The sequence below is a fragment of the Ascaphus truei genome, chromosome 4, assembly GCF_040206685.1.
Source record: "Ascaphus truei isolate aAscTru1 chromosome 4, aAscTru1.hap1, whole genome shotgun sequence".
NCBI classification, from domain to species: Eukaryota; Metazoa; Chordata; class Amphibia; order Anura; family Ascaphidae; genus Ascaphus; species Ascaphus truei.
Window position 1 is genome coordinate 5,222,997 of NC_134486.1, and position 24,875 is coordinate 5,247,871.

A 24,875-nucleotide genomic window follows, 5' to 3' on the forward strand; every position below is an offset into this window, starting at 1 on the left:
GGATGAGCGGTGGCTGGTGTGCTGGTTTTCAACGTTCTCCACCAACATTCAATAGATAGTGAATGACTTTTGAGTAATTCAGGGTGTATGGTGATTTTGGGTGTGGGCCAGGAGGGAGGAGTTTGTATTGGATAGAGAAAGTAATATTTCCATGAGGCCACAAAAAATGAACAGAGAGCTAGCAGGGGACCATTATCCCAGAGGTAGGTTATGTTGCATGAAGCTGTTGTGTGCCAAGTGAGTGTGTGCTGAGTAGACAGCAGAGGTGTGCCTTTTCCTTGCCAAAATGTTCTGCTGCATTTATAATTATAGGGTCTGTTCAAGGTTTGCAGAGGGATTTTGGGGGCGGGGGATGGGAGAGGCAGTCAAGTGTTGGGAGAGGCTGCAGTTCATAAAGTGTATATAGTATAGTATAATACTAACATTGCTAATACCCTGTAGTAACTTCTGTCTTATTTCTTACAGGTTTCACATAAGGTATTACTGGGATGTTCTGGGTATGATGTTCGCAATAAATGAAATAACCAAGTCTCCGGATCTGTTACCCAATATATCTCTGGGCTTCAGTCTTTATGACTCCTGTATGTCTGAGCTCCGGGCCATTGGGGGGGCTTTGTCCCTGCTGTCAGGGAAGGGAAACCCGGCTCCTAGATATGACTGCCAGGCACCCTCCTTTATGGTCGGGATCATCGGAGAGCTTATGTCGGCTCTATCGCTTCCCATCGCTAGGATACTGGGCGTCCTCCACTACCCACAGGTACGGAAAACAGGGACACATATCTATAAATAAAGTGGGTTTACTTTCTCTCTCTATGAGATTGAGAATGAGAGAGAGAAAGAGAGAGAAAGAAAAAGAGTGAGAGAGAATCATATTGTAGTGCTTAGTTATAGATACATCAGTGTTGCAAACAGTATTATCCAACAGAACAATCCAGATGTCTTTCAATGTTTATTATAATAAATGAACAATATATGTGTATAAACAAATTAAGGGGAATACAAGTATATGATTAAATGCTCTTATTTAAAAACGTTCCAGGCCCTGGGTACAAACGTTAGCCCAAAAAGTGGTAAAGTCCTATAGTTTCTAATGCGCAGTTGTAAGAAGCAGTTATAAGAAGCATGCATCCCTGAGTATAAAGTCCATCCTTAAATCAGTTTCAGGACCTTCAGTATCAGGTCACTTGGGGGAGGATGAATCAGAACCTCCAGTTAGGTGGCACCAGGTAACCATTCTGCTGAGGTGCACTCAGTCATGTCATCACAAACCCCAGATGGATCCGGTGATTTCCTTATCTTTCCCCGATCAGGAGGACTGTCAGAAGTTGTAAAAAGGAGACACACTGTCACTTTGAGACTGCAAAGGCAAACACAAAGTTTAAAGTGTGCGAGTGTTCCAGTGAGACCAAACAGAGCCTGTGAGCCATGATAGTGTCAGTAACTATGTCAGTAATAGAGTCAGGGGACTCAGGATGCTCAGATACAAAGAAAGATTGTGGTGGTAGGGGACTCCATTATTAGGAAGGTAGATAGGGCAATCTGTTGCCAGGACCGCATGAACCGAACAGTTTGTTGTCTCCCGGGTGCTCGGGTTCGGCACATTGCGGATCGGGTTGACAGATTTTTTTTTGGGGGGGGGGGGTTGGGATTGACCCGGCAGTCTTGGTACACGTTGGCACCAATGACAAAGTTAGAGAAAGATGGAGGGTCCTAAAAAATGATTACAGGGATCTAGGCCAAAAGTTTAAGGCAAGGACCTCCAAGGTAGTATTTTCTGAAATGCTACCAGTGCCATGCGCTACCGCAGGGAGACAGTCAGAGATCAGGGAGGTTAATGCATGGCTAAGAAAGTGGTGCAGGAAGTAGGGGTTGGGTTTTTAGAGCACTGGGACTCCTTTTCTGAGATGTGCCATTTATATTCTAGGGACGGATTGCACCTCAATGAAGAGGATCTTCTGTGCTAGGGGGGAGAATGCTAAAAAGGTTGGAGGAGATTTTAAACTAGGATGGAGGGGGAGGGGAATGAAACAGATAATGAACTAAATGGAATAGATGAGGATTCAAGGTGGTATGGAGGTAGAATGGGGGCAAGTGCAAGTTTGACAAGCAGTGAGACACTCATAGTAAATACAGATAATACTAGAAAACTTCTAAAGACTAAACCAAGTGGGAGCAGAAAGGAAGCAGCAGATAAGATAATAGTACAGGCTGAAAAAAACCTGAAATGCATGCTTGCTAATGCAAGAAGCCTGACAGATAAAATGGGGGAGCTTGAATTAATAGCTGCAAGGGAGCAGTATGAAATCATAGGCATTACTGAAACATGGTGGGATGAAACTCATGACTGGGCAGTTAATTTAGAGGGTTATTCTCTTTTTTGGAAGGATCGAACAAATAGAAGGGGAGGTGGAGTATGTCTATATGTTAAACCGGATCTAAAACCTATTATAAGGGAAGATGTTTATGAAGGGAATGATGAAAATGTAGAGACTTTGTGGATAGAAATTAGCAGTGGAGATAAAAGTATAATGAAAATGTTTGTGGGAATATGCTAAAAACCACCAAATATCTGTGAGATTGAGGAAGCTAAAATACTTTTGCAAATGGAAAAGGCATCAAAACTGGGTCATGTTTGCATAATGGGGGATTTTAATTATCCTGACATAGACTGGGGCAATGAGATTAGCGTTACAACAAAAGAGAACAGGTTTTTTGGGGTGCTTAAAGACAATTACAGTATATGACCCAAATTATTGAGGAACAAACCAGGAGAGGGGCAGTCCTGGATTTGGTCATATCAACAATGTAGAAGTAATAACAAATATTAAAGTCCTGGAACATGTGGGTAACAGTGATAAGGAAAAAGCTTAGGTATTAAACAAATTATTTGCCTCTGTGTTTACCAGGGAAGAATCAAGTTCAATAGCAGTGCCGCAGGAGGAAGCCACAACCTCCAAATTAATGAACAATTGGTTAACTGAGAAAGAAATTCATAAGCAACTTGAAAAAATTAAAGTAAATAAGGCACCTGGCCCCGATGGCATACACCCAAGAGTTCTCAAGGAGTTAAGCTCAGTAATAGCAAAACCATTATATTTAATATTCAAGGACTCAATTTCAACAGGCTCAGTACCACAGGATTGGCGTAAAGCAGATGTGGTGCCTATATTTAAAAAGGGAGCTAGATCACAACCAGGAAATTACAGACCTGTAAGCCTGACTTCAATAGTAGGGAAACTACTTGAAGGTTTAATACGGGATAATATTCAGGAATACCTAATGGAAAACACAATAATTAGTCATAGTCAGCATGGATTTATGAAGGATAGATGATGCCAAACTAACCTTATTTGTTTCTTTGAGGAGGTAAGTAGGAATTTAGACCAGGGTAATGCAGTTGATGTGGTCTACTTAGATTTTGCAAAGGCTTTTGATACGGTTTCACACAAGAGGTTGGTGTACAAAATAAAGAAAGTTGGACTCAGTAATAATATATGCACCTGGATTGAAAACTGGTTAAGGGACAGACAACAGAGGGTTGTCATAAATGGAACTTTTTCAGGTTGGGCTAAAGTCATGAGTGGAGTACCTCAGGGATCGGTACTGGGACCCCTGCATTTTAACTTGTTTATTAATGACCTTGAGGTTGGGATCGAGAGCAAAGGTTCCATCTTTGCTTATGATACTAAATTGTGTAAGGTAATAGAATCAGAGCAGGATGTAATTTCTCTTCAGATGGACTTGGAGAGACTGGAAACGTGGGCGGGTAAATGGCAGATGAGGTTTAATACAGATAAATGTAAGGTTATGCATTAGGGATACAAGAATAAAAAGGCGACTTACAAATTAAATGGAGATATACAGGCATACCCCACATTAACGTACGCAATGGGACCGGGGCATGTATGTAAAGCGAAAATGTACTTAAAGTGAAGCACTACCTTTTCCCCACTTATTGATGCATATACTGTACTGCAATCATCATATACGTGCATAACTGATGTAAATTAGGCATTTGTAACAGGCTCTATAGTCTTCCCGCTTGCGCACACCTTCGGTACAGGTAGGGAGCCGGTATTGCTGATCAGGACGTGCTGACTCGCGCATGCGTGAGCTGCTGTTTGCCTATTGAGCGAGATGTACTTACTCGCGAGTGTACTTAAAGTGAATGTACTTAAACCGGGGTATGCCTGTATTGGGGGAATCCTTGATGGAGAAGGATTTAGTTGTGCTTGTAGACAGCAGGCTTAGCAATAGTGCCCAATGTCATGCAGTAGCTGCAAAGGCAAACAAGATCTTATCTTGCATCAAACGGGCAATGGATGGAAGGGAAGTAAACATAATTATGCCCTTTTACAAAGCATTAGTAAGACCACACTTTGAATATGGAGTACAATTTTGGGCACCAATCCTAAGAAAAGACATTATGGAACTAGAGAGAGTGCAGAGAAGAGCCACAAAATTAATAAAGGCGATGGACATTCTAACTTATGAGGAGAGGATAGCTAAATTAGATTTATTTACATTAGAAAAGAGGCGTCTTAGAGGGGATATGATAACTATATACAAATATATTCAGGGACAATACAAGGAGCTTTCAAAAGAACTATTCACCCCACGGGCAGTACAAAGGACTCGGGCCATCCATTAAGGTTGGAGGAAAGGAAATTTCACCAGCAACAAAGGAAAGGGTTCTTTACAGTAAGGGCAGTTAAAATGTGGAATTCATTACCCATGGAGACTGTGATGGCAGATACAATAGATTTGTTAAAAAAAAGGTTGGACATCTTTTTAGATGGGAAAGGTATACAGGGATATACCAAATAAGTATACATGGGAAGGATGTTGATCCAGGAATTAATCCGATTGCCAATTCTTGGAGTCAGAAAGGAATTACTGTTTCCCCTTGATGGGGTTTCTTGTTTGCCTTCCTCTGGATCCATAAATAAGTAAGTATAGATATAGAATAAAGTATCTGTTGTCTAAATTTAGCATAGGTTGAACTTGATGGACCTATGTCTTTTTTCAACCTCATCTGCTATGTAACTATGTAACTATGTAACTATGTAACAAACACTCAGCTGTAGTACACTCTCCTTCACTGCTTCTCACAGTACTTATAGTGAGGTGCTGAGAGATACAGATGTAGCAAGAGAGACTGTCTCCGACACCGGGGCAGCTGCAGTCACGTGCCGGAGGATTAATGCTGTGGGGGGTCTGATCCGGAAGCTTGGGTCCCATGCAGCGAGAGCGGGGACAGTCTCACTACATCTGTACAGGATAGGGAGAGGGAAGGTTATGTGGAAACAGAGTGGAGGGGAGAGAGGATGCGAGAGACTTGTGTAACAGGTTTCCCCCACCCTCTGGGAGATCTCCCTATTACCGGTGTTCTTGTGTTGCTCAACTGCTGGTTTACAGGATGTTGAGTTGTACGCCGGCGGTAGTGGGGACAAACATGAACATTTTCACTGTTCTTTCAGATGGCGCAGAGCCTCCATCTCCAGCAGGCCCCAGTAGAACCGGGTGCAGTCCCTGCAGGAGAACCTCTGATACTCCCCCTATTAACTGCACTCACAGGCGGGAGTATATAAAACAGGAACAGCTTTATTCTCAACTCCAGGATACAGCATATTACTCATCCCTCTCTTGGATGGTCCCTGGACTCACCCCTCAGGGCTTGAGGCCCTTAAGGTCTATACTCAGCTCCTCTCTTATTCCCTAGTGGAATAAAAGGCAGATGTCCCACTCCCATAAAGGAGAGGAAAGAAGGTGGTCAGAGCCCTGACTCCACACTCTCAAGAACCAGACTACATTTGGCTGTGCAGCCCCTTGTGTACACAGGGGAGGTTCCTGGGTCTCAACCCCGGATAGGGCAGCACACAGACCTTAGGACCACACCCTCTGTCACTCAAAGGAGCTGCTTACTGCAGGGGAAACCCAGATTAACCCTAACACTGCATGCACTTTTACCAGGTTGAATGTGTTAGGCAGGGCATATTAGTAGCAAAAAATGATACATTACTATACTTGTATGAGAATAAATATAAGTAGTCAGAAGATGCCAGAGGTGTGAAAGGCAAATTGGCAGCGGGAAAAGGCTGAGTACCCAAGTCCAGGGAACAATGGCAGTCATCTGGGCTGGTAGTCAGATAGATAGATACACATGCACTTAGATTGTATGTAATCTCTCTCTCTCTCTCTCTCTCTGTCTCTCTCTCTCTCTCTCTCTCTCTCTCTATATATATATATATATATATATATATATATATATATATATATATATATGTATAGAGACAGCAGCAGGCACTTCAAAGGCTATGCGAGGGTAGGTGCTTGTTCAACAGGAATGAATAGTGAACCAATTATCCCACCAGGAGACAGGAACAGCACTCAAGATATAATGCAAAAGTATATATTATACACAAAATACAGTCCAAAAAGAGAGAGAGAGAGAGAGAGAGAGAGAGAGAGAGAGAGAGAGAGAGAGAGAGAGAGAGAGAGAGAGAGAGAAATATTAATTACAGTCTAAGTGCATATCTTTCTATCTATCTACCAGCCCGGATGACTGCCATTACTCCCCGGAACCAGGTACTTTCACACCTCTGGCATCCTACGACTACTTTGAACTCTGATGTCCAGCAGACTTACTGGCACCAACTTGGTAGCCCTGGCAGTCTGTTTGGACACCGGTTCCGAAAGTCCCCAAAACACTGTCCCTTATACTATACACAGTGTATTAATAAAATGTATTTCTTACACACTTCCTAAGTACCTGGATATGGGGAACAGAACAAAGTGTATTTTATTCCTAGCTGCTTTAATCCTCACACACTGTGAGGATAGACTTAGACTGGACGATGAGAGTCCACCCACAACCTTATATACGGTTCGGATTCTTGTACATCCATGTGCCTCATTCCCCTTTCTGGGCTATGCTGAAGCAGGGAACCCTAGCGGTGAGTCGCGCTTGTATTTTCAAGGGGACATTTTTCCAGGACCATGTGCCAACATGTATCCGAGAATCGGAAATGATTCCCGCGTACATTTATAAGAGAACCGACAACACCGGACCTCAAGGTACTAGGCACATTCTGCCAACAATTCCTCCACAAAACTCTCCTTGACACTGATACCCCAGCAGTCCCTGCTCGCTGGCACGCCCGGAAAGGGAAAAACACACATAAAAGATTTTTAATATATGTTATACATTGGAACAATACAATGTTACTGGGTCCAAGAGCTAACTCTCTTGAAACCTTATACATGGAACAGGGGTAACCAAAACCGGGCTTAACCTTTATTTGTGAGACAGGTTACCCCCTACCGTCACAGATATATCTATATGTAACCCTGTTTTCCCCCTCCCCACCCCCCAATCTCACATAGGGCCTATCATGGGGAATCTTGCTCTGGTTACTTCTTTGAGTGTGGTGCAAGCCTGCTGGTAACAGGGGGCCCTGAGTCTCCCACATGGTCTTATAGGGGATGACAGGACAGGCTTCTGGGGTCTTGCCCAAATCGTACTCACAGGTGCAGCGCCTCCATCTCTTGCAGCCCCCAGGTGTATGGGGCGAAGTCTCTGCAGGCGAATCTCTTTACCTTCTTCCAAATAGACTTCACTCTCAGGACAGAAGTATGGTAAAACACAGGTCTCTTTATTCGATCTCTCTATATTCAGCAGTCAGATATCAGCTTGTAGGGCTTCCACCCTGAGGATATCCCTGGACCTCACTCCCAGCCACTGGCCACCAGGATCAGTCCTAGCTCTTCCCTTACTCTCTGGTAGAGTAAGGGGAACAGTCTCCCACCACTCCCCTAAGGGAGGGCACACAGTGTACAGAGCCCTGCACACTGCTCTTGGGTAGACCACGGCAGAGGCAACTGCCTATATACAGGAAGTGAAGTGCCTTAAATACAGATCCACTCCTGTGCCTCTGATTGGACACAAGGCCTGATTACACTACCTTCTCTGACTCAATGTACTGCAATGAGTGGGGAAAACCCATATTTACTCCTGGCAAACCTACCCTTACTAGGAATTACTGCCAGGAGGAGGGCAGACCTACAGTATAGCCCAAAACCAATCAGGGCTACATATATATTAAAGATTAAAGCTTAGAACATAATTTCCGGGTGATATATTAAACTTTCGGTCTAGGGTGACTTTCCGCAGCCATTCCTCTTAAGTCGATCAGCCACCAATCAGCCACAGAGGGTGGCTGATTTGCAAGCTCTCTTGAAAGAATAGCGTGAGATAACTGTTTTAGGAACACATTGCCATTTACCGCATTGGGAATGTCCAATCTCATATTTCAGTCAATAGTCCATGTTGCCGTGAGGTCGCAACAACCTCTGGGTTTTCTGAGGGTTGGCTTTTATTCAGCCTCAAAACATGAACCAGAAAAGAGCTTACTTTCAGCATATTAGACCAATCCAAACAAATATTCCCAAACAGGCTGTACCCTCTGACAGAAAGGTCCAGTCCTGTCCAGGGCTGAGCCCTCAGGTAGATATGAGGGCTCCTGTGGACTGGATGTCAGAATAGCCCTCGATAGGGTATGCATGCTTATAGGCTGTTGGCAAGCCCTTGCAGGAAAAGGAGGGTTTAAGTCCAGTGGTCTCACAGGGAGTAAAGACAAAGAAACAGACGTTTTGAGAGGGTTTTCTTCTCTCCTCCTTCAGAGACGCAGGGTGTGTGTATCCCTGGGTCACACAGAACCCAGACTACTGGGATATCCAGGCTTTTAAAGCCCTCTAATAATCCAGCTGAAACCTTGTTAATTAAGTAAGCCTGCTCTAATGCTGATATTAACATGATCGCTGCTGGGCTGGACAGCTTTATATAAGTTTGCCATGCATAATTATTAGGCACAGCACGTACCTTGTCACGACCATCATTTGTGTGCTTTGTTTTTTTAATATATTTTTATAAATACCTAACCAGGCTAAAAAAAACAAACAAATCTTTTAAATAAGAGACAGGAAAATAATCAGGGAATGCAAGCGTTTGGTTAATATACATGACCTGCTGATAATACAACATTCCTTTTTTCAGATCAGTCATGGAGCGACTCTTTCAGCACTGAGTGACAAAGTAAACTTCCCATCCTTCCTCCGTACAGTGCCTAGTAATATGTTTCAGAACATTGCTCTCACTCAGCTTATTGGCCTGCTTGGTTGGACTTGGGTGGGAATGCTGGTTGTGGACAATGATGCGGGGGAGCAGGGTGGGCAGGTTATCAAGGCTGGGCTAGAGAAGAGTGGGAGCTGTGTGGCTTTTCTGGAGAAGATCCACATGAGTTACTCCAAGAGAAAGATCCAGAGAGTGGTAGATGTCATTAGCCAAAGTTCTTTTAATGTGATAGTCCTCCACAGCCCGGATGCCCATGTTATTGCTCTGCTTGATGCACTGTATGACGGGGGGGTGACTGGGAAAAACTTCATATCATCTCCATCCTTTGTACATACCCCTGGGCTCTTCTCCAAAAAGGCCTGGAAGGTTTTAAATGGGACTATTGGTATGATTCCAAATACTGGAACCATGCCGGGCTTTGAGGAGTTTCTCCAGAACCTGCACCCATCCAGGTACTCTGAATATCCCTTCATCAGGCTCTTCTGGGAGAGAGCGTTCAACTGCAGGTGGCCAGAAGAGGAAGCAAGAGAGGACACATTAATTTCAGTAGCAATGCATGAGTGGGTTCTCTGCACCGGGGAAGAAGAGTTTGGGGAGCTGATCCCCTCTTTATTTGAGATAAGTGATCTCAGCTATACGTATCATGCCTACCTGGCGGTGTATGCCTATGCACATGCTCTGCACGCGCTCCTCATGTGCCCGACAGAGAGAGGATATTTACAGGAGGGAACATGTGGTAATGTCAATGACATCCAACCTTGGCAGGTAAAGGAAATTTCCGACATTCAAAATACACTGTTGGGCTATACCACAAGCACCACCGACTGTGCTCCGTCATCCACACTTACCCGATCCATGGAATCCTTTATACTGCATATTAAGCTTATTATCCTTTATACTGCTTATTATACTAGTTATACAAGCATTGTCCCTTATAATACTCCACAAATACCCCTCCATCACTGGCTTATCAACAGAATCACTTGCACTGGTATACGTTCAGCACACCGGATATTTCCTCATTAGTCAGTATTTTATTTATAATACTGTACTTTGCTACATAATAACCCTCCCAACACCTAAAACAACACCAATGGCATAACCGTAACACAGCAAGACACATAAAGAGTATGCAATGGGTCTGTGAAATCAGAACCTACCAGAACTTTACATAAAAAAAGAAATAGAAAACAAAAACTCTCAAGATATTTAAAACCAAACTGGAAAAACATTATACTATATAGAACAAAAACCTGAATATCCGTACAAGTCACTATTTCTAGGTATATTTTTTCATATATTTTTTTTCAATTTTGTGTTCAGTTTTATTATAGTTCTCTAATTGTTTCATGCTTTTATATCTATATAGCCAGGTCCCCTTCGGTCCCCCATTGTTGCGCCTCTCCCCTCCTAGCTCCGCTGCTGCAGGGGTCAGTGTGGGTGGCAACAGGTTTAGCAGAAGCCTTGCTGCAGGGCGCAACCATCTTGGGCCATGTTGCGCATGCGCAAGGACGCCAGCAGTCGCGGTGGCCAGTTTAGGGTTGCGCAAGCGCAGTATACAGCACGCAAATGGCGGGCCATAGAGAAAGGTTCCGTGGGGACTACAACCCCCATAGTGCTCAGGGGCAAGTGCACCACATGACGCCAGGGAGCCAATCGCGCGGTCAGGTCTCCTGGAGCAGGAGATGGTATTCGCGCGCTGGAAGAAGGGGAGTCAGTTGGAGCTAGAGTAAGATAGGGGTAAGAGGTGTGTGTGCAGGGGTCTGTGACCCTCTGCACTAGGCAAGATGTCCCCTAGGCCCCAGCTAGGCCCCGACTCCCAGTATTTGTTTGTGGCAGCTACAGGGACAGTCCTTAGACAGGAACTTTTCCCTTAGCTATTATAAGTCAGGGACACAGTGCTACTCTGCGTGATCCTGATGCTGTGGTCTGGGACCATATCACTGAACAGAAGCAGAGACTGCCTTCGAGGTGGGACCATCCGGCGGGATAACATCCCACGCGGAGGAGAACACACAGTGGAGGACATCGCTGGATCGAGGATCCCTTCTGATCCTTGGCGGCGCGCCTGGGTGCTGGAGCGCCCGGCAGGTACCATTACAGAAAGTGCACCAACTCTAACACATTCATTTAGTGGGCCATGCATGCGGTCACAAACTGTGGGTTGGGTGTGGGTATTATGGGACATTGAGGGACTGGGATTCTTAGGACAGAGTGTGGGTTACACGGTGGTGGGATACAGCCCTGCGAGGTGAATGGGTAGTTGTACCTTTAGTTTGCTAGAGTTATATGACAGTAGAATAAAAGATATGTGTGCCAGTAAAGGCCTTTCTATTTTACTGAGTGTGTGTTTATTGTTGTGTCCTGTGAGGGGCTCCTCCCACTATGTTGGGAACCCTCTCAGTTGGAGGCGCTGCACCAAATGTTATAAGTATATTGCCCCAGACTCCCCATGGCGGAGGCTTAGGCCCTTGCGAGTCAGCAGGTAAAAAGGCAGCACCAGTAGCCATCTTGTTTAGGGGGAAACAGGCAACATTTGGAGGCGCTGCTGAGATTCAGACCTGGGGTGCCCGAACTTAGTGAAATCATATCACTTACTTTCTCATTAACCTCAAACCAGGAGTTGTATGAGTGGGTGGTAAAAAGACAAGTCCCGCCCCTACAAGCACTTGCTGTTGGACAAGTCTCAGCTAACACCTCCTCTTATGACATATGTTTGTTGTTGGGTCAATACCCAGGCTTACGGGAGGCCAAAATCCTAGGCCGCCGCACAGACATCGATGGGGTATGGTGTTCAGTATCAGTGACGGGGGCAATATTTAACAAAGGAAGGAGGTCCCTGGAAATTATGGCTCCCTGGAGCGCTCAGTCAAGGGTGTCCCATTATCTTCCCCGAAATGCCGGTAAAGTTGGAGCCCCGTAGTCCTGGCACAGATTTACAGGAGGTTGCTATGAGACTGCCCTCCTCACCCACAGAGAGCCTTTGCGGAGACGACGCTAATATAACATCCTGCTCCAACTGCTGTTCCAGTATAGGCAGCCCTTGCTCCAGCCGGGCGGGTGACATAGAAATGTTGCCCCAGGCCATACAGCGGCTGGGAGCCCCCAAAGTTTAACCTCTTCCACCTTAACCATATCGCTAATTGAAACTCTTTTCCGGTGCAAAATCTACACCTGCCAGCGAAGAGACCTTCGACGCCTGGAGGGACTACAACTTACAAGTCCTCGAGGAATGGTCCTGTCCAGACACGGTGAAACAACAAAGAATCATGGAGTGCTTGCGGCCCCCTGCATCCACCATGGTAAAGATGTACGGAAACCAACATGCTGACGTCACGGCGCAAAAACTGATGGCGTCTTTGACCCGCATATACGTGTTGAAGATGATTAGAGTGAGTTGTGGTCCAAATATCACCTTCATCAGAAAGAGGGGGAATACTTATCTGATTTCATCCAACAGATTCTGCTGATCTTGTGGGACTTACGTTCACGCCAGATCATCAAGGCCTCTGAAGTGGATGAATACCGACTGAAACAATTTCTGCGAGGGGCCATCCCCACTCATCATATCGTTGCAATGATCCGGTGTTCGCTACTACAAGGAGAGCCTTCTACATTGGATGACCTGCTGGGCATGGTGAAGGGGCATGAGGCCTACACACGATTGCACCTTCCCAAGAAGACCAAAGAGGCCCGCAAGGATGAGGCGAAGGAGACAACGACTCCAAAAGCTAAGGGAGCCAAAGGTGAGAAGGATACTCCTGTTACCGACATGCCCGAGACTACTCCCAAGACCCAGGACAGCTCAGCTCCTCGGTCCGATCACCGCTGCTACAATTGTGGCCAGAGTGGGCATTTTGCCAGGACCTGTATGAAGCCCAAGAGATCCCCCATGGGTGTCGGCTCTTTCACCATACGAGTACAACAACCCCTTTCAGCTATCCCGGAACTGCCGGAAGAGGAGAAAGATGAGTTCACGACTGGTCCTGACGCAGATCCCCATCCGACACCTATTGCAGGATAGGGCCCGTCGCGATCATAAGCGTTGTCGTGGAGGGAATATATTCCTCAGCCTTGATGGATACTGGATCCCAGGTGACCATTATATACCGGTCATTTTATGATCAGCATCTTCAACATCTGCCTCTGCAGTCAGCCAAAAAGATGAAGTTGTGAAGCCTCAGTCAAGAGAACTACCCCATCAACGGAGTGGTGGGCTTTCGAATCAATATATTACAGTTGAATAACAACCCGGACGCATCCGATGGAAGTGGAGGCCCTCGTCTGCCCCAAGCCTCGGGAACACCAGAGTGTGCCCATCATATTAGGGACTAATGCTGACGTGGTACAGTCTGTGATCCGAGCCTATCTGCATGAAGCGGGCGAACTACCTCTATCCACGTTAAGAATTCATCCGGCCCTAAAAGATGAGTGCTATCGAGTCGCGGCGCAGGAAGAGTGTGGAGAGATCATCAACGTGGAGAAAGGGTTGATAGAGATTCCACCGAGGGGGAGTGAGTCATATGACCGACGTGATCAAGTAATTGGGCCGTGACGAAGCTGACACGTATTTCTCTCTCGAAACAACCCCTGAGGATGATCTCAAGAGACGGTATAAGATGATACCCAAAATAAGGGGTTGGACTGCCACCATCCCCGAGAAGATAACGGTGTCCATTCAAAACATTTCCCCGCACGGTGCCGTTCGAATTCGGACAGAGACTGGGCAGGATATACCTGGTTGATGCCGTGGAAACTCTAGCGCATGTGAATGCAGTGACCACGCAAGAAGAGTCTGATGGGATGCACTTCGACTTCAGGGACTCAACCCTGCCTGAAGAATGGAAGACTCGGCTATGTGCTAAGTTAGAGGAATGTCGGGAAGTGTTCTCCACTAGCGAGATGGATGTGGGCTGTAGCCGGAACGCCCATCACACCATTTGTCTGAACGACACCACCCCCTACTGGGAGAGGTCCAGGCGTATTGCTCCCTTAGATGTGGAGGATGTAAGTAATGTCATCCACGAGATGGAGACCACCGGTATAGTAACTGAATCCCGAAGTCCCTACGCCTTTCCGATAGTGGTGGTATGGAAGAAGGATGGGTCCGTGCACCTATGTGTGGATTATCAAACCCTGAACTGGCGTACCATACCCGATCAGTACACCTTGGCACCCATAGAGGAGATTCTAAACGCCCTGTCAAGCCAGTGATTTAGTGTGCTGGACCTGAGGTTGGGATACTACCAGGACCCAATGAGTCCGGAAGACAAGGAGAAAACGGCGTTCGTCTGCCCCATAGGGTTCTACCAGTTCACCTGGATGCCCCAAGGCATCTGTGGTGTTCCAGCAACGTTCCAGCGGTTAATGGAGAAGACGATTTGGGACATGAACCCTGTAATTGCCTGGTTTACCTCAATGATATCATCGTATTTGGGAAGACCTTAGAAGAGCATGAGGAACACCTCCTGAAGGTGTTGGATAGGTTAGGAAAAGAAGGCCTGAAGCTATCGCTGGATAAGTGCCTGTTCTGCAGGACGTCCATAACCTATGTGGGTCACATTGTGTCAGCAGAAGGAGTGGCTACCGACCCGGCAAAATTCAAAGCCGTGGTAAACTGGCCAAGACCGTACAACGTTATGGAATTTAGATCCTTCTTGGGATTTTGCGGCTATTACTGACGCTTCGTGGAAGGATATTCCAGTAAAACAAAGGCCCTAAATAACCTACTGAAGGTTTATCCAGAAGAGCTTCGGCAGAAGACTATGTCCCCGCGAACCCCATTCGGCGACAGGTGGACATCTGCGCGTGAAAAGCTTTTATCGGCCTCAAGAAAAGTCTCACTGAAGCTTCAGTTTTGGCTTATGCTGATCCCGAGAAATCTTACGTCCTACATGTGGATGCCAGCTTCAACGGGCTGGGAGCAGTGCTACATAAGAAGTATCCTGCCGGCTTGCGACCAGTGGCATATGTGAGCCGAAGCTTAACTCCTAGCGAGAAGGACTATCCGGTTCACAAATTGGAGTTTCTTGCCCTCAAATGGGCCGTCGTGGAGAAACTGCATGATTACTTATACGGGGTATCCTTTGAAGTGAGAACAGACAACAATCCATTGACCAACATACTAACGACAGCCAAATTGGATACCACAGGCCATATAGGTGGTTGGCCGCTTTATCCAACTATCAGTTCACCCTAAAATATAAGCCGGGACCTCTAAACATAGGAGCAGACGCCCTATCGAGAAGACCGATGCTAAGAAAAACATCCGATGATGGTCCCCGGGAAGAAATCTCTGGACCAGAAATTAAAGCCATGTGTTCCACCGCGGCCATTGTAAATGATTGAGTGGTGTTCTCCGAATTGCGAGTAGCTGATTCCCTGGGATGCCGGTCGTAGGCTCTCCCCGCCGCTTACTGTAGCCCGACTGATTGTAAATCCTTCCCAACACTCTCCTAACATGGAAGGAGATAGTAATGCAGCAGATAAATGATCCCATGGCAAACGCTGTCCATGAGACATTATATCAGAATAATCCCTCATTAGTAAAGCGAGCCCCCACAAATTCTGTTGCCCTTCTGATGAGGGAGTGGGACAAGTTTGAGATTGATAGTGGTCTCCTTTATCGGGTCGTCCCCTATCACAATCACCCAGACAGACGACAGATGTTCCTACCCTGAGGTATGCAGTGCCATGTCCTATGATCCTTACACGATGACCATGGACATTTGGGGATAGACAAAACATTTGGTTTAGTACGGGATCAATTCTTTTGGCCCAGAATGAGGGAATCTGTGGAGCGGCATTGCCGAAGATGCTTGCAGTGTATACAGATAAAAACACTGCCAACTTGTGCAGCCCCAATGGGCCATCTAAAAAGCTCTGGCCCCCTGGATCTAGTCTGCATGGACTTCTAGTATATCGAGCCTGACTCCAGAGGCATTGGCAATGTGCTTTGTAGTGACCGATCATTACACCCACTACTCCGAAGCATTTCCAACCAAAGATTAGAAAGCTATCACAGTAGCCAAGGTACGGTGGGAGAAATATTTTGTGCACTATGGTCTGCCAAACCGAATGCACTCTGACCAAGGAAGAGACTTTGAGAGTAAGCTGATCAAGGAACTTCTCAAGCTACTAAACATTCAAAAGTCCCGGACTACTCCTTATTACCCTGAGGGGAATGCTCTCCCTGAAAAATTCAATAGAACATTATTGGATATGTTAGGCACACTAAAGGGATCACAAAAGGGAGAATGGAGTAAACACTGGTGCACGCATATAATTGTACTCGGCATGAATCGACGGAGTATGCTCCTTATTTTATGATGTTCCGCCGGGAAGCTCGACTGCCAGTAGACATCCGCCTCAGGGTATCTACCGATGGGGTACTCAAAGTGGCACACTACCGCTATGTGAAGCGACTACAAGATAGTCTGCACCGCGCCTATCAGTTAGCCGAAAGGGCCACGGCCCAGTTAAGCGCCAATAACAAGCAGAGGTATGATCATAAAGTATGCTATCGGGAATTGCAGCCTGGAGATGCTGTCCTTTTACGTAACTTGGGGATTCCTGACAAGCATAAGTTAGCCGACCGATGGAGAGAAGGATATTTTGAAGTAGAGTCCCAGATGCCGGGCCTCCCTGTGTATCGCATACGTGACATCAAGGGAAGGGTAAAGGTTTGGCATAGAAACCACCTGTTCCCATACCACATGTGGGTGATTTAGGCTCAGAACCAAGGACTATAGTAAACAACTCTGAGCCCCGAAGAATTTACAGACCCTTCCAGCCCTATGATTGAGAGCGTTTCTGTATCCAGGGATAAAACTGTTGCTAACCAAACCAGAGACTGGTGGGCACCTCCCGAAGGAGCACCGGGTAATGGGTCTGAGCCCCAAGTACCCTCAACAGAGGCTTCAGTAAGCCGTCTTCTCAACCACAGCAGCCCCAGCTTTGTGCCTAACAGAGACTTTGTTCCAGCTGATTCATTGGCTATCCAAGAGACGGGCCTCAAGTCCCAGTACCTTTCTTATCTGAGGAAGTTACAGAGACTGAGACTGAGACTCTTCGGAGTCAAAGAGTGAGGCTTTCAACCACTAGAGTGGCTTACGATGAATTAGGGGCACCCCACTATGAGTCTCAGCTGCCGGCTAAAGCTAAGCTGGCCTCTGTTATTAACATGTTTACGGAACTTTATTACATCGTTTAGAGTTATGCGTTAAGTTGTACAAAGTATACTCTTCATTTTTATTATATAAATATGTGTAACGCTGTCCTCCAAGCGGGGACTAGGTTTTTTCACCGGGGGGAGGATATAGCCAGGTCCCCTTCTGGTCCCCCATTGTTGCGCCTCACCCCTCCTACCTCTGCTGCTGCAGGGGTCAGGGTGGGTGGCGACAGGTTCACCAGAAGCTCTGGCAGGGCCTTGCTGCAGGGCGCCGCCATCTTGGGCCATGTTGCGCATGCGCGAGTAGCGCATGGGGTCACGGTGGCCAGTTCAGGGTTGCGCATGCGCAGTATACAGCATGCACGTGGCGGCCCATAGAGAAAGGTTCCGTGGGGACTACAACCCCCATACTGCTCAGTGACAAGTGCACCATATGACGCCAGGGAGCAAATCGTGCGGCCAGGTCTCCTGGAGCAGGAGATAGTATTCGCGCGCTGAAAGAGGAAGAGTCAGTCGGAGCTGCAGCAAGATAGGGGTAAGAGGTGTGTGTGCAGGGGTCTGTGACCTTCTGCACTAGGCCATATTTCCCCTAGGCCCCAGATAGGCCCCGACTCCCAGTATTAGTTTGTGGTAGCTACAGGGACAGTCCTTAGACAGGAACTTTGCCCTTAGCTATTATAAGTCAGGGACACAGTGCTACTCTGCGTGATCCTGATGCTGTGGTCTGGGACCAGATCACTGAACAGAAGCAGAGACTGCCTTCGAGGTGGGACCATCTGGCGGGATAACATCCCACGCGGAGGAGAACAGACAGTGGAGGACATCGCTGGATCCCGGATCCCTTCTGATCATTCGCGGCGCGCCCGGGTGCTGGAGCGCCCGGCAGGTACCATTACAGAAAGTGCACCAACTCTAACACATTCATGTAGTGGGCCACGCAGTCACAAACTGTGGGTTGGGTGTGGGTATTATGGGACATTGAGGGACTGGGATTCTCAGGACACGGTGTGGGTTACACGGTGGTGGGATACAGCCCTGCAAGGTGCATGGGTAGTTGTACCTTTAGTTTGATAGAGTTATAAGATAATAGAGTGTAATAATTTATGTGTGCCAGTAAAGGCCGTTCTATTTTACTGAGTGTGTTTATTGTTTGTGTCCTGAGAGGGGCTCCTCCCACTACGTTGGGATCCCACTCAGGTGGAGGCGCTGCACCAAATGTAATAAGTATATTGCCCCAGGCTCCCCGTGGCAGAGACTTAGGCCCCTGCGAGTCAGCAGGTATAAGGGCAGCACCAGCAAACATCCTGTTTAGGGGGAAACAGGGCTACATCTATTTAACCCCTTCTATGGTTTAATGTGCTATTGTAGCATTTACCGGCTAATTTTAATATGTTCATTTAACAATTACAAATTGAAACCAAACAAATTGAGTTTTAGCAAAACCAGAACCAAATCCAAAACAAACATTTTTTTTAGGAACTTAAACAAAAACATGAGTGAAAGTTCCCAGTACAGGACAATGACTCTGTGTCATCTATAGTTATAGTCTCACAGAATATATTTAGTGGGTGACCTGCAGTCCTTGTATTACTGTTAGGGATTTAGCAAACAATGGTTTCCCATTGGTTATCTCTATAGTACAGTAAGTCAGTCCCGATTCTGTACATCTCTGTCACATCTTGCACCGTACAGGACATTCCCTTCTCTAAACCCGCTCCAGACACATCCGGTCCTTTTTAAGCTGAAGTGAGCGGAACAGTAATAACAGTTTGGCTGTGCCATGGATTTATACAATCACTGCATTATACTTTATATTCTCAGAGTCATTGATCATTATTGGTGTCATTATATTTATTCAGGTCCTTCACTATCTGAAGAAAGTCAATTTCCAAACCAAGACCGGAGACAGAGTGACTTTTGATATCAATGGGGACATCCCTGCTTTCTATGACATTGTGAACATTCAGATACACAACAGCAGTTTCAACCTGGTGAAAATCGGAAGATCTGACCCAAAAGCACCTGACAAAATTATTATAAACATCAGCGCCATTCTGTGGAAGGAGGAATTTTCGCATGTGTGTGTTACCAAGCCTCATCCTCCATTTCTACTGGATATGATAGAAAACACATGTTATTTAATTGCAGACTCAGGGAACATGACATTATTACCACTGAATCACATGTTATAATGATAGATTAATTTGTGTACATACAGTATGGCATTCTGGAATGAAAGGTACAGATTAAGTGCTATAGCTCCTTTCCATTTCAGTCGTATCCTAGAGAGACAAGTATGATGAGTCATTGCATATTTTTGTATCTATGACCCTGAGATGGGAAGGGGAAACTCAATGATCCCTCTCGGACTTCCATCTATTACTGGGGTAGGGGAGGCAGAAATTCAGTCCATGTTAGTATGGAGCAGACTCAAAAATCCATAGTTCCCTCCATTCTCCATGCCATTGTGAGGAGATAGGAACAGACTCAATAGACTTTCCTTTATAGGGGTGGAGTTTTTTATTAGCAGTGAGCATATACTATACAGTATTCTGTTCCTGACCTTTGAAGACCTACGCAGTAAGCACATGATTCTGCATAGTTTTGCATGGAATTGTGGTTAAGCACACAATTGGCCATTCTTCCAAAATACCTTTGTAAATTACGCTTTTATTTACTGTATCTATACTAAATAATCAACACTGTTGCAAATGCTTCACCCTCAAATACAGGGTTCCCTTCTATTCAATCTGTAATGTTATATATACAGTACAGACATTAAACATCACTTATCCCAGTACAGATCTGTGGTGTCCTCCACTGATCATCTTCCTCTCCTCTGAGAGATCTCCATTTCACACACCTGTCTGTAGGGTACCCTTCAGTCAATACCTTATCCATTAAACCCCCTTACAATCCGTTCCTTCTTAGTGTTTCCCTAATACTGGCCTGGGTGTCACTCCCTTGCAGGTGCCTCTCTCTGTTTGCAGCAGCAGCTGCCGCCCAGGGTACAGAAAAGCTGCTCGGGAAGGACAGCCGATTTGCTGCTTTGACTGTGTCCCATGTTCTGTGGGGGAGATGGCCAATGAGACAGGTTTGTTCCATCGCAGAAAAGCAATTCAGATGTTTAAACATATTAACTCAGAAAGAGGTATTTTTGCTGGACCAAGTTATTTGTTTTGTACGATGTATGGACTGTCCCAAGTATTATTTACTGTAATTGTCTTACAATCTCTTCTGTGAGACTGTTTCATACATCTGTTACACTTTAATTAAGGAAGTACCTTCTTACATTTCCCCTGAGGTTCCCATCCCCAACATCAGAGCATGACCTCGTGTTCCCACATGTGCTCCTTATAAATGTTTAGATAGCAAACTGTATTGATTAATAAAGTACATTCTGGGAATTTAAAAATTGTATTACACCCCCATCTCCAACATTTATTATCTTTGGAATATTTGTTATTTCTCAACTGCCAGTATGTACTTTTTGCTGTGTTGTGTTGTTTTTATTAATATTAGCACAAATGATAAAGGCATAGCTATTATTTTATTTTTATATAGTTAGTGACAACTACACACATAGATCCTCACAGTAGCAACATGATACAAGAGAATTACACTGTAATACAGAAATAAGAGCAGAATACATAGAAAATAGGGGAAACGGAATAGTTGTCCTGAAGAAATTACTTAATGGTAAAAAGGAAGGCATGCAGAAAAGGTAGAAATATGTTGGTAATACGAAAATATCAAAATACTGATTGGTAGAGAGCTCAAGGGGTAGTATTTGAGAAAGCCTACAGGTACATGTTTTTGATAGAGACATAAAGGACTAAAAGTAGGAAACTCCAAGCACAGTGCAAGTACTGTAATTAGGGATGTAATTATCTACATTTAATTTGTGTTCTTTCTTAGATGTAGTGGAGTGCCTGAGATGCCCAATTGACCACTGGTCCAATGAAGAACGGGATAGATGTGTCCCCAAGGTGATAGAATTCCTCTCATATCAGGAGCCATTGGGCATCATGTTGGCTGCTATGGTCATCGTCTTCTCCTTCATCACTATTTGCATTCTGTGCCTCTTCATCAGGAACCATGACACCCCAATGGTCAAAGCCACCAATCAGGAGCTAAGCTACATCTTATTGGTGTCCCTCATCTTCTGCTTCCTCTGCTGTCTGGTGTTCATTGGTCGTCCATCTACTCTTACCTGCCTCTTCCAGCAAACTTTCTTCAGTGTTGTGTTCTCCATCAGCATCTCCTCTGTCCTGGCTAAGACCATCATGGTTGTCCTGGCATTTAAGGCCACCAGACTTAACAGCCCCTTGAGGAAGTGGCTTGGACCTAGGGTCCCACGTAACGTGGTAGGACTCTGCTCCATGCTGCAGGCTGGGCTTTGCTCAGCTTGGCTTCTCACCTCCCCTCCTTTCCCAAAGCTGAACACCGAGTCTGAGAACCAGAAGATGATATTTGAATGTCATGATGGACAGAACCTCTTCTTTTATATGACAATGGGGTTCATGGGCTTTCTGGCATTGGTCAGTTTTCTAGCTGCCTTCCTGGCAAGGAACTTACCTGGCAGCTTTAATGAGGCCAAACTGATCACCTTCAGCATGCTGGTGTTCTGCAGTGTCTGGGTCTCCTTTATCCCAGCATATCTGAGCACTAAAGGCAAATACATGGTGGCAGTGCAGATATTTGCCATCCTGGCCTCCAGTGCAGGACTTCTGGTCTGTATCTTTGTTCCCAAATGCTACATAATCCTGCTAAGACCTGAGAGGAACAACCGGGAGCATTTATCAAGCAGTAAAAAATGTGGGAATTAAACACATTGGAGTTCAGATACAGAATACGTGATTTTGTTTAGGTTCAAATTTTTCTTTTTTGATTAGCTCGGTTTGTTTTACATAACAGTAAATCCATGTGTATTTTATCCCAAATAAAAAATACAAACCCATGATTGTTATTGGGAAGAAGTATGTGTAGAGCAAAATAGCAGGAACTCAATTCTTGGATTATTTGAGTAGTTGTAAGACCGTTAACTTAACCATAAACCCTTCTGCTTTCCATGAGAGACAGATTGGCCTATTCTAGTAGCTTCGATAACTTTGCTGTCATCTCGAACGATGTGGCATGACCCCACTGAACAGTTTGTCATGTTGTTATCACGGTATTCAGAAAGAATCTGAAACCATTTCCACAAGTCACAAACCGTGAGGTAGGAAAATGCCAATACCGTACGGGACAGCAGCGGTGCGATCTCAGCCTCCCTCAAAGATTCTCCCCCTAAGATCTGGCCACAGTCTGTAAGGCCTCAGACATGGTGAAGGGAAGAGCACTGAGCAGCGCTGACACTCATGCTCTCCTGCTCAAGCAGGAGCTTTTTCGAGTCCCTGTATGAGTGTCAGCGAGTGTGCTTGTGTGCCGGGTGGAAGGTGGGAGGGAGGCGGGGCTGGAGGCGGAGCGGGAGGCAGCGCTAGCGTGTCACGTCACGGCACCGACGTCATGGACTGCCGTTGGCTTCTGGCAGTCACATGACCGGCCCTGCGCTTCCCTCAGCGGGAAAACATAATTTTCTCAGTCGGCTGCAATTCCACACGGCTCCGCACGTCTGCGGAAGCGTGCGGAAGCGCCGTCTAAAGCCGTGCTGATTGGGATAATGTTTCCCCTCAGCGCGGCTCAGCGTGGCTCAGCGCGGCTCAGCGCGGCTCAGCACGGTCTTTTTGACCATGTCCGAGGCCTAAGAGCTGCATAGAGAGCTGCACAGAGAGAGCCGCATCTCCCTGCACAGAACTTACAGGCAATTGCAGTGTTTTTTTCTTCAGTTTTAATAACAGGGAATGGGAGCAGGGGGTCTCCGGAGCCGAACCACTTTAATTTCAGGTCTGGGGACCCGCTGCTTCCTGAGTTACAGGCTGTGGTATGGAGTGCCGGAATCTCCTGTGCATTTAAATCTCCCTGTCATGTGACACCGGATATGTACAGATTGCAGAAGGATACTGGCACCTGTGACAGAAACCAGGGGATGGTAATAAATTCCGTATATAGGGCTCCCAGGATACTAGACAGTTTCTATCCTGTTTGGCCTGGGAGTGCAGCCTTATAATACATACACTCCATCCCACAGTTTGGCAAGCGCTGGAACTGAGGGATGAGAGATCCAGACCAGAGTTTGTCTGCTGCCTGATTTCTGTCACCTGTCATGCTAATTAGGAATCAGGTATGAAAGACTGATTTCCTGTTTGCTCTGGTCTCCCCACAAGAGCCAGGAGGCTGGAAGGCTGCTGAACTACAGAGGGGAGAAGCCTCTTCCCCAAACAGGTTCAATCTTTCTGTTCATTTGTGTAAGACTGCAAAAGTACCGTGTTTTGATGTTGGAAGTGGAAAAGCCACTTCCAACCCTGAGTCAGGGATATCTAAGTTAAGTTATCGCTCAGGTGAGCAGCTTTTGTTTTGATCTGTTTTCTGTTGTATGCACTGTGGCAGTCTCAGTGCCTGGGACTGAATAAACCAGGCATAGCCTGTTTAAAGGAACAGTACGTGACGCCTCATCATTTAACCTACCCTAAAAGACCGTGTTCTAAACAGTCCCGAACAAACGACGGAGCCCCGGAGTAAGCCGTTTGTCACATATGGTGGAGAATGCGGGCAGAGCACTAGGGGGTCTGCGGGTTGAAGAACTTTGAAAAAAAAAAAAATAAAAAAAAAGTTTTTTTCATCCTCTGCAAACAAGATGGAAGACGTGGTGGGTGCGCTGGTACGCAATGTCGCTGCCCAGAAAGACGCGAATGAAACCCAGCAACAGCTGTTAATAGCCCAGCAAGAAACTAATGCAAACCAGCAGCAGACGAATGCAGCCCATCAACAGCTGCTAATAGCCCAGCAAGAGATTAATGCCAACCAGCAACAGGCGAATGCCAACCAGCAACAGGCGAATGCAAACCAGCAACAGACGAATGAAGCCCTACAAAACGCGAATGCAAACCAGCAAGAGACAAACCGCTTGCTGAGAGAGGAGCAACAGCGGTTCGCTCAGGGCTTACAGCAGGAACTCGAGATCCTGAGGGGGACTATCAGTAACCTTCCACTGGCAGCGGCAGCCCCAGTACCGAAAATGACCAGGGCAAGCCACTACCTTCAGAAGATGGGACCCTCGGATGATGTGGAAGCCTATCTTCTCACGTTTGAACGCACGGCACAGAGAGAGGGATGGCCAGAAGCTGAGTGGGCTGGTCTAATCGCACCCTTCCTAAGCGGCGAACCCCAGAAGGCTTACTTTGATCTAGAGCCAGCCGAAGCTAACGTCTATGCAAAATTGAAGTTCGAGATCCTCGCCCGCCTCGGCGTAACCACGGCTGTTCGCGCCCAAAGGTTTCACGCATGGTCCTTCACGATGGATAAAGCCACACGAAGCCAGATGTATGACCTCATCCACCTCGCCCGGAAGTGGCTACAACCCGAGATCAACTCAGCCAGCCACATCGTGGAACGGTTGGTCATGGACCAGTTCTTGAGGAAACTTCCCTCTGCCTTACGCCGTTGGGTCAGTCGGAGTGACCCCCACAATGC

General features: G+C 46.2%; 2 protein-coding genes across 2 annotated transcripts in view; both read left to right on the forward strand.

The window, feature by feature from the left end:
• The window catches only part of LOC142491844 (extracellular calcium-sensing receptor-like), a 33,013-nt gene extending 10,881 nt beyond the window's left edge, over positions 1–22,132 (forward strand). Inside the window, exons 2-6 of the mRNA XM_075594661.1 lie at positions 466–757; positions 9,056–9,898; positions 19,163–19,381; positions 20,274–20,397; positions 21,222–22,132. Coding sequence (XP_075450776.1) covers positions 466–757; positions 9,056–9,898; positions 19,163–19,381; positions 20,274–20,397; positions 21,222–22,132 — 2,389 coding nt within the window. The remainder of the gene's footprint in view (positions 1–465; positions 758–9,055; positions 9,899–19,162; positions 19,382–20,273; positions 20,398–21,221) is intronic.
• Positions 1–24,875, forward strand: part of ZNF512 (zinc finger protein 512) — a 478,050-nt gene that overhangs the window by 419,903 nt on the left and 33,272 nt on the right. The window lies entirely within an intron of this gene.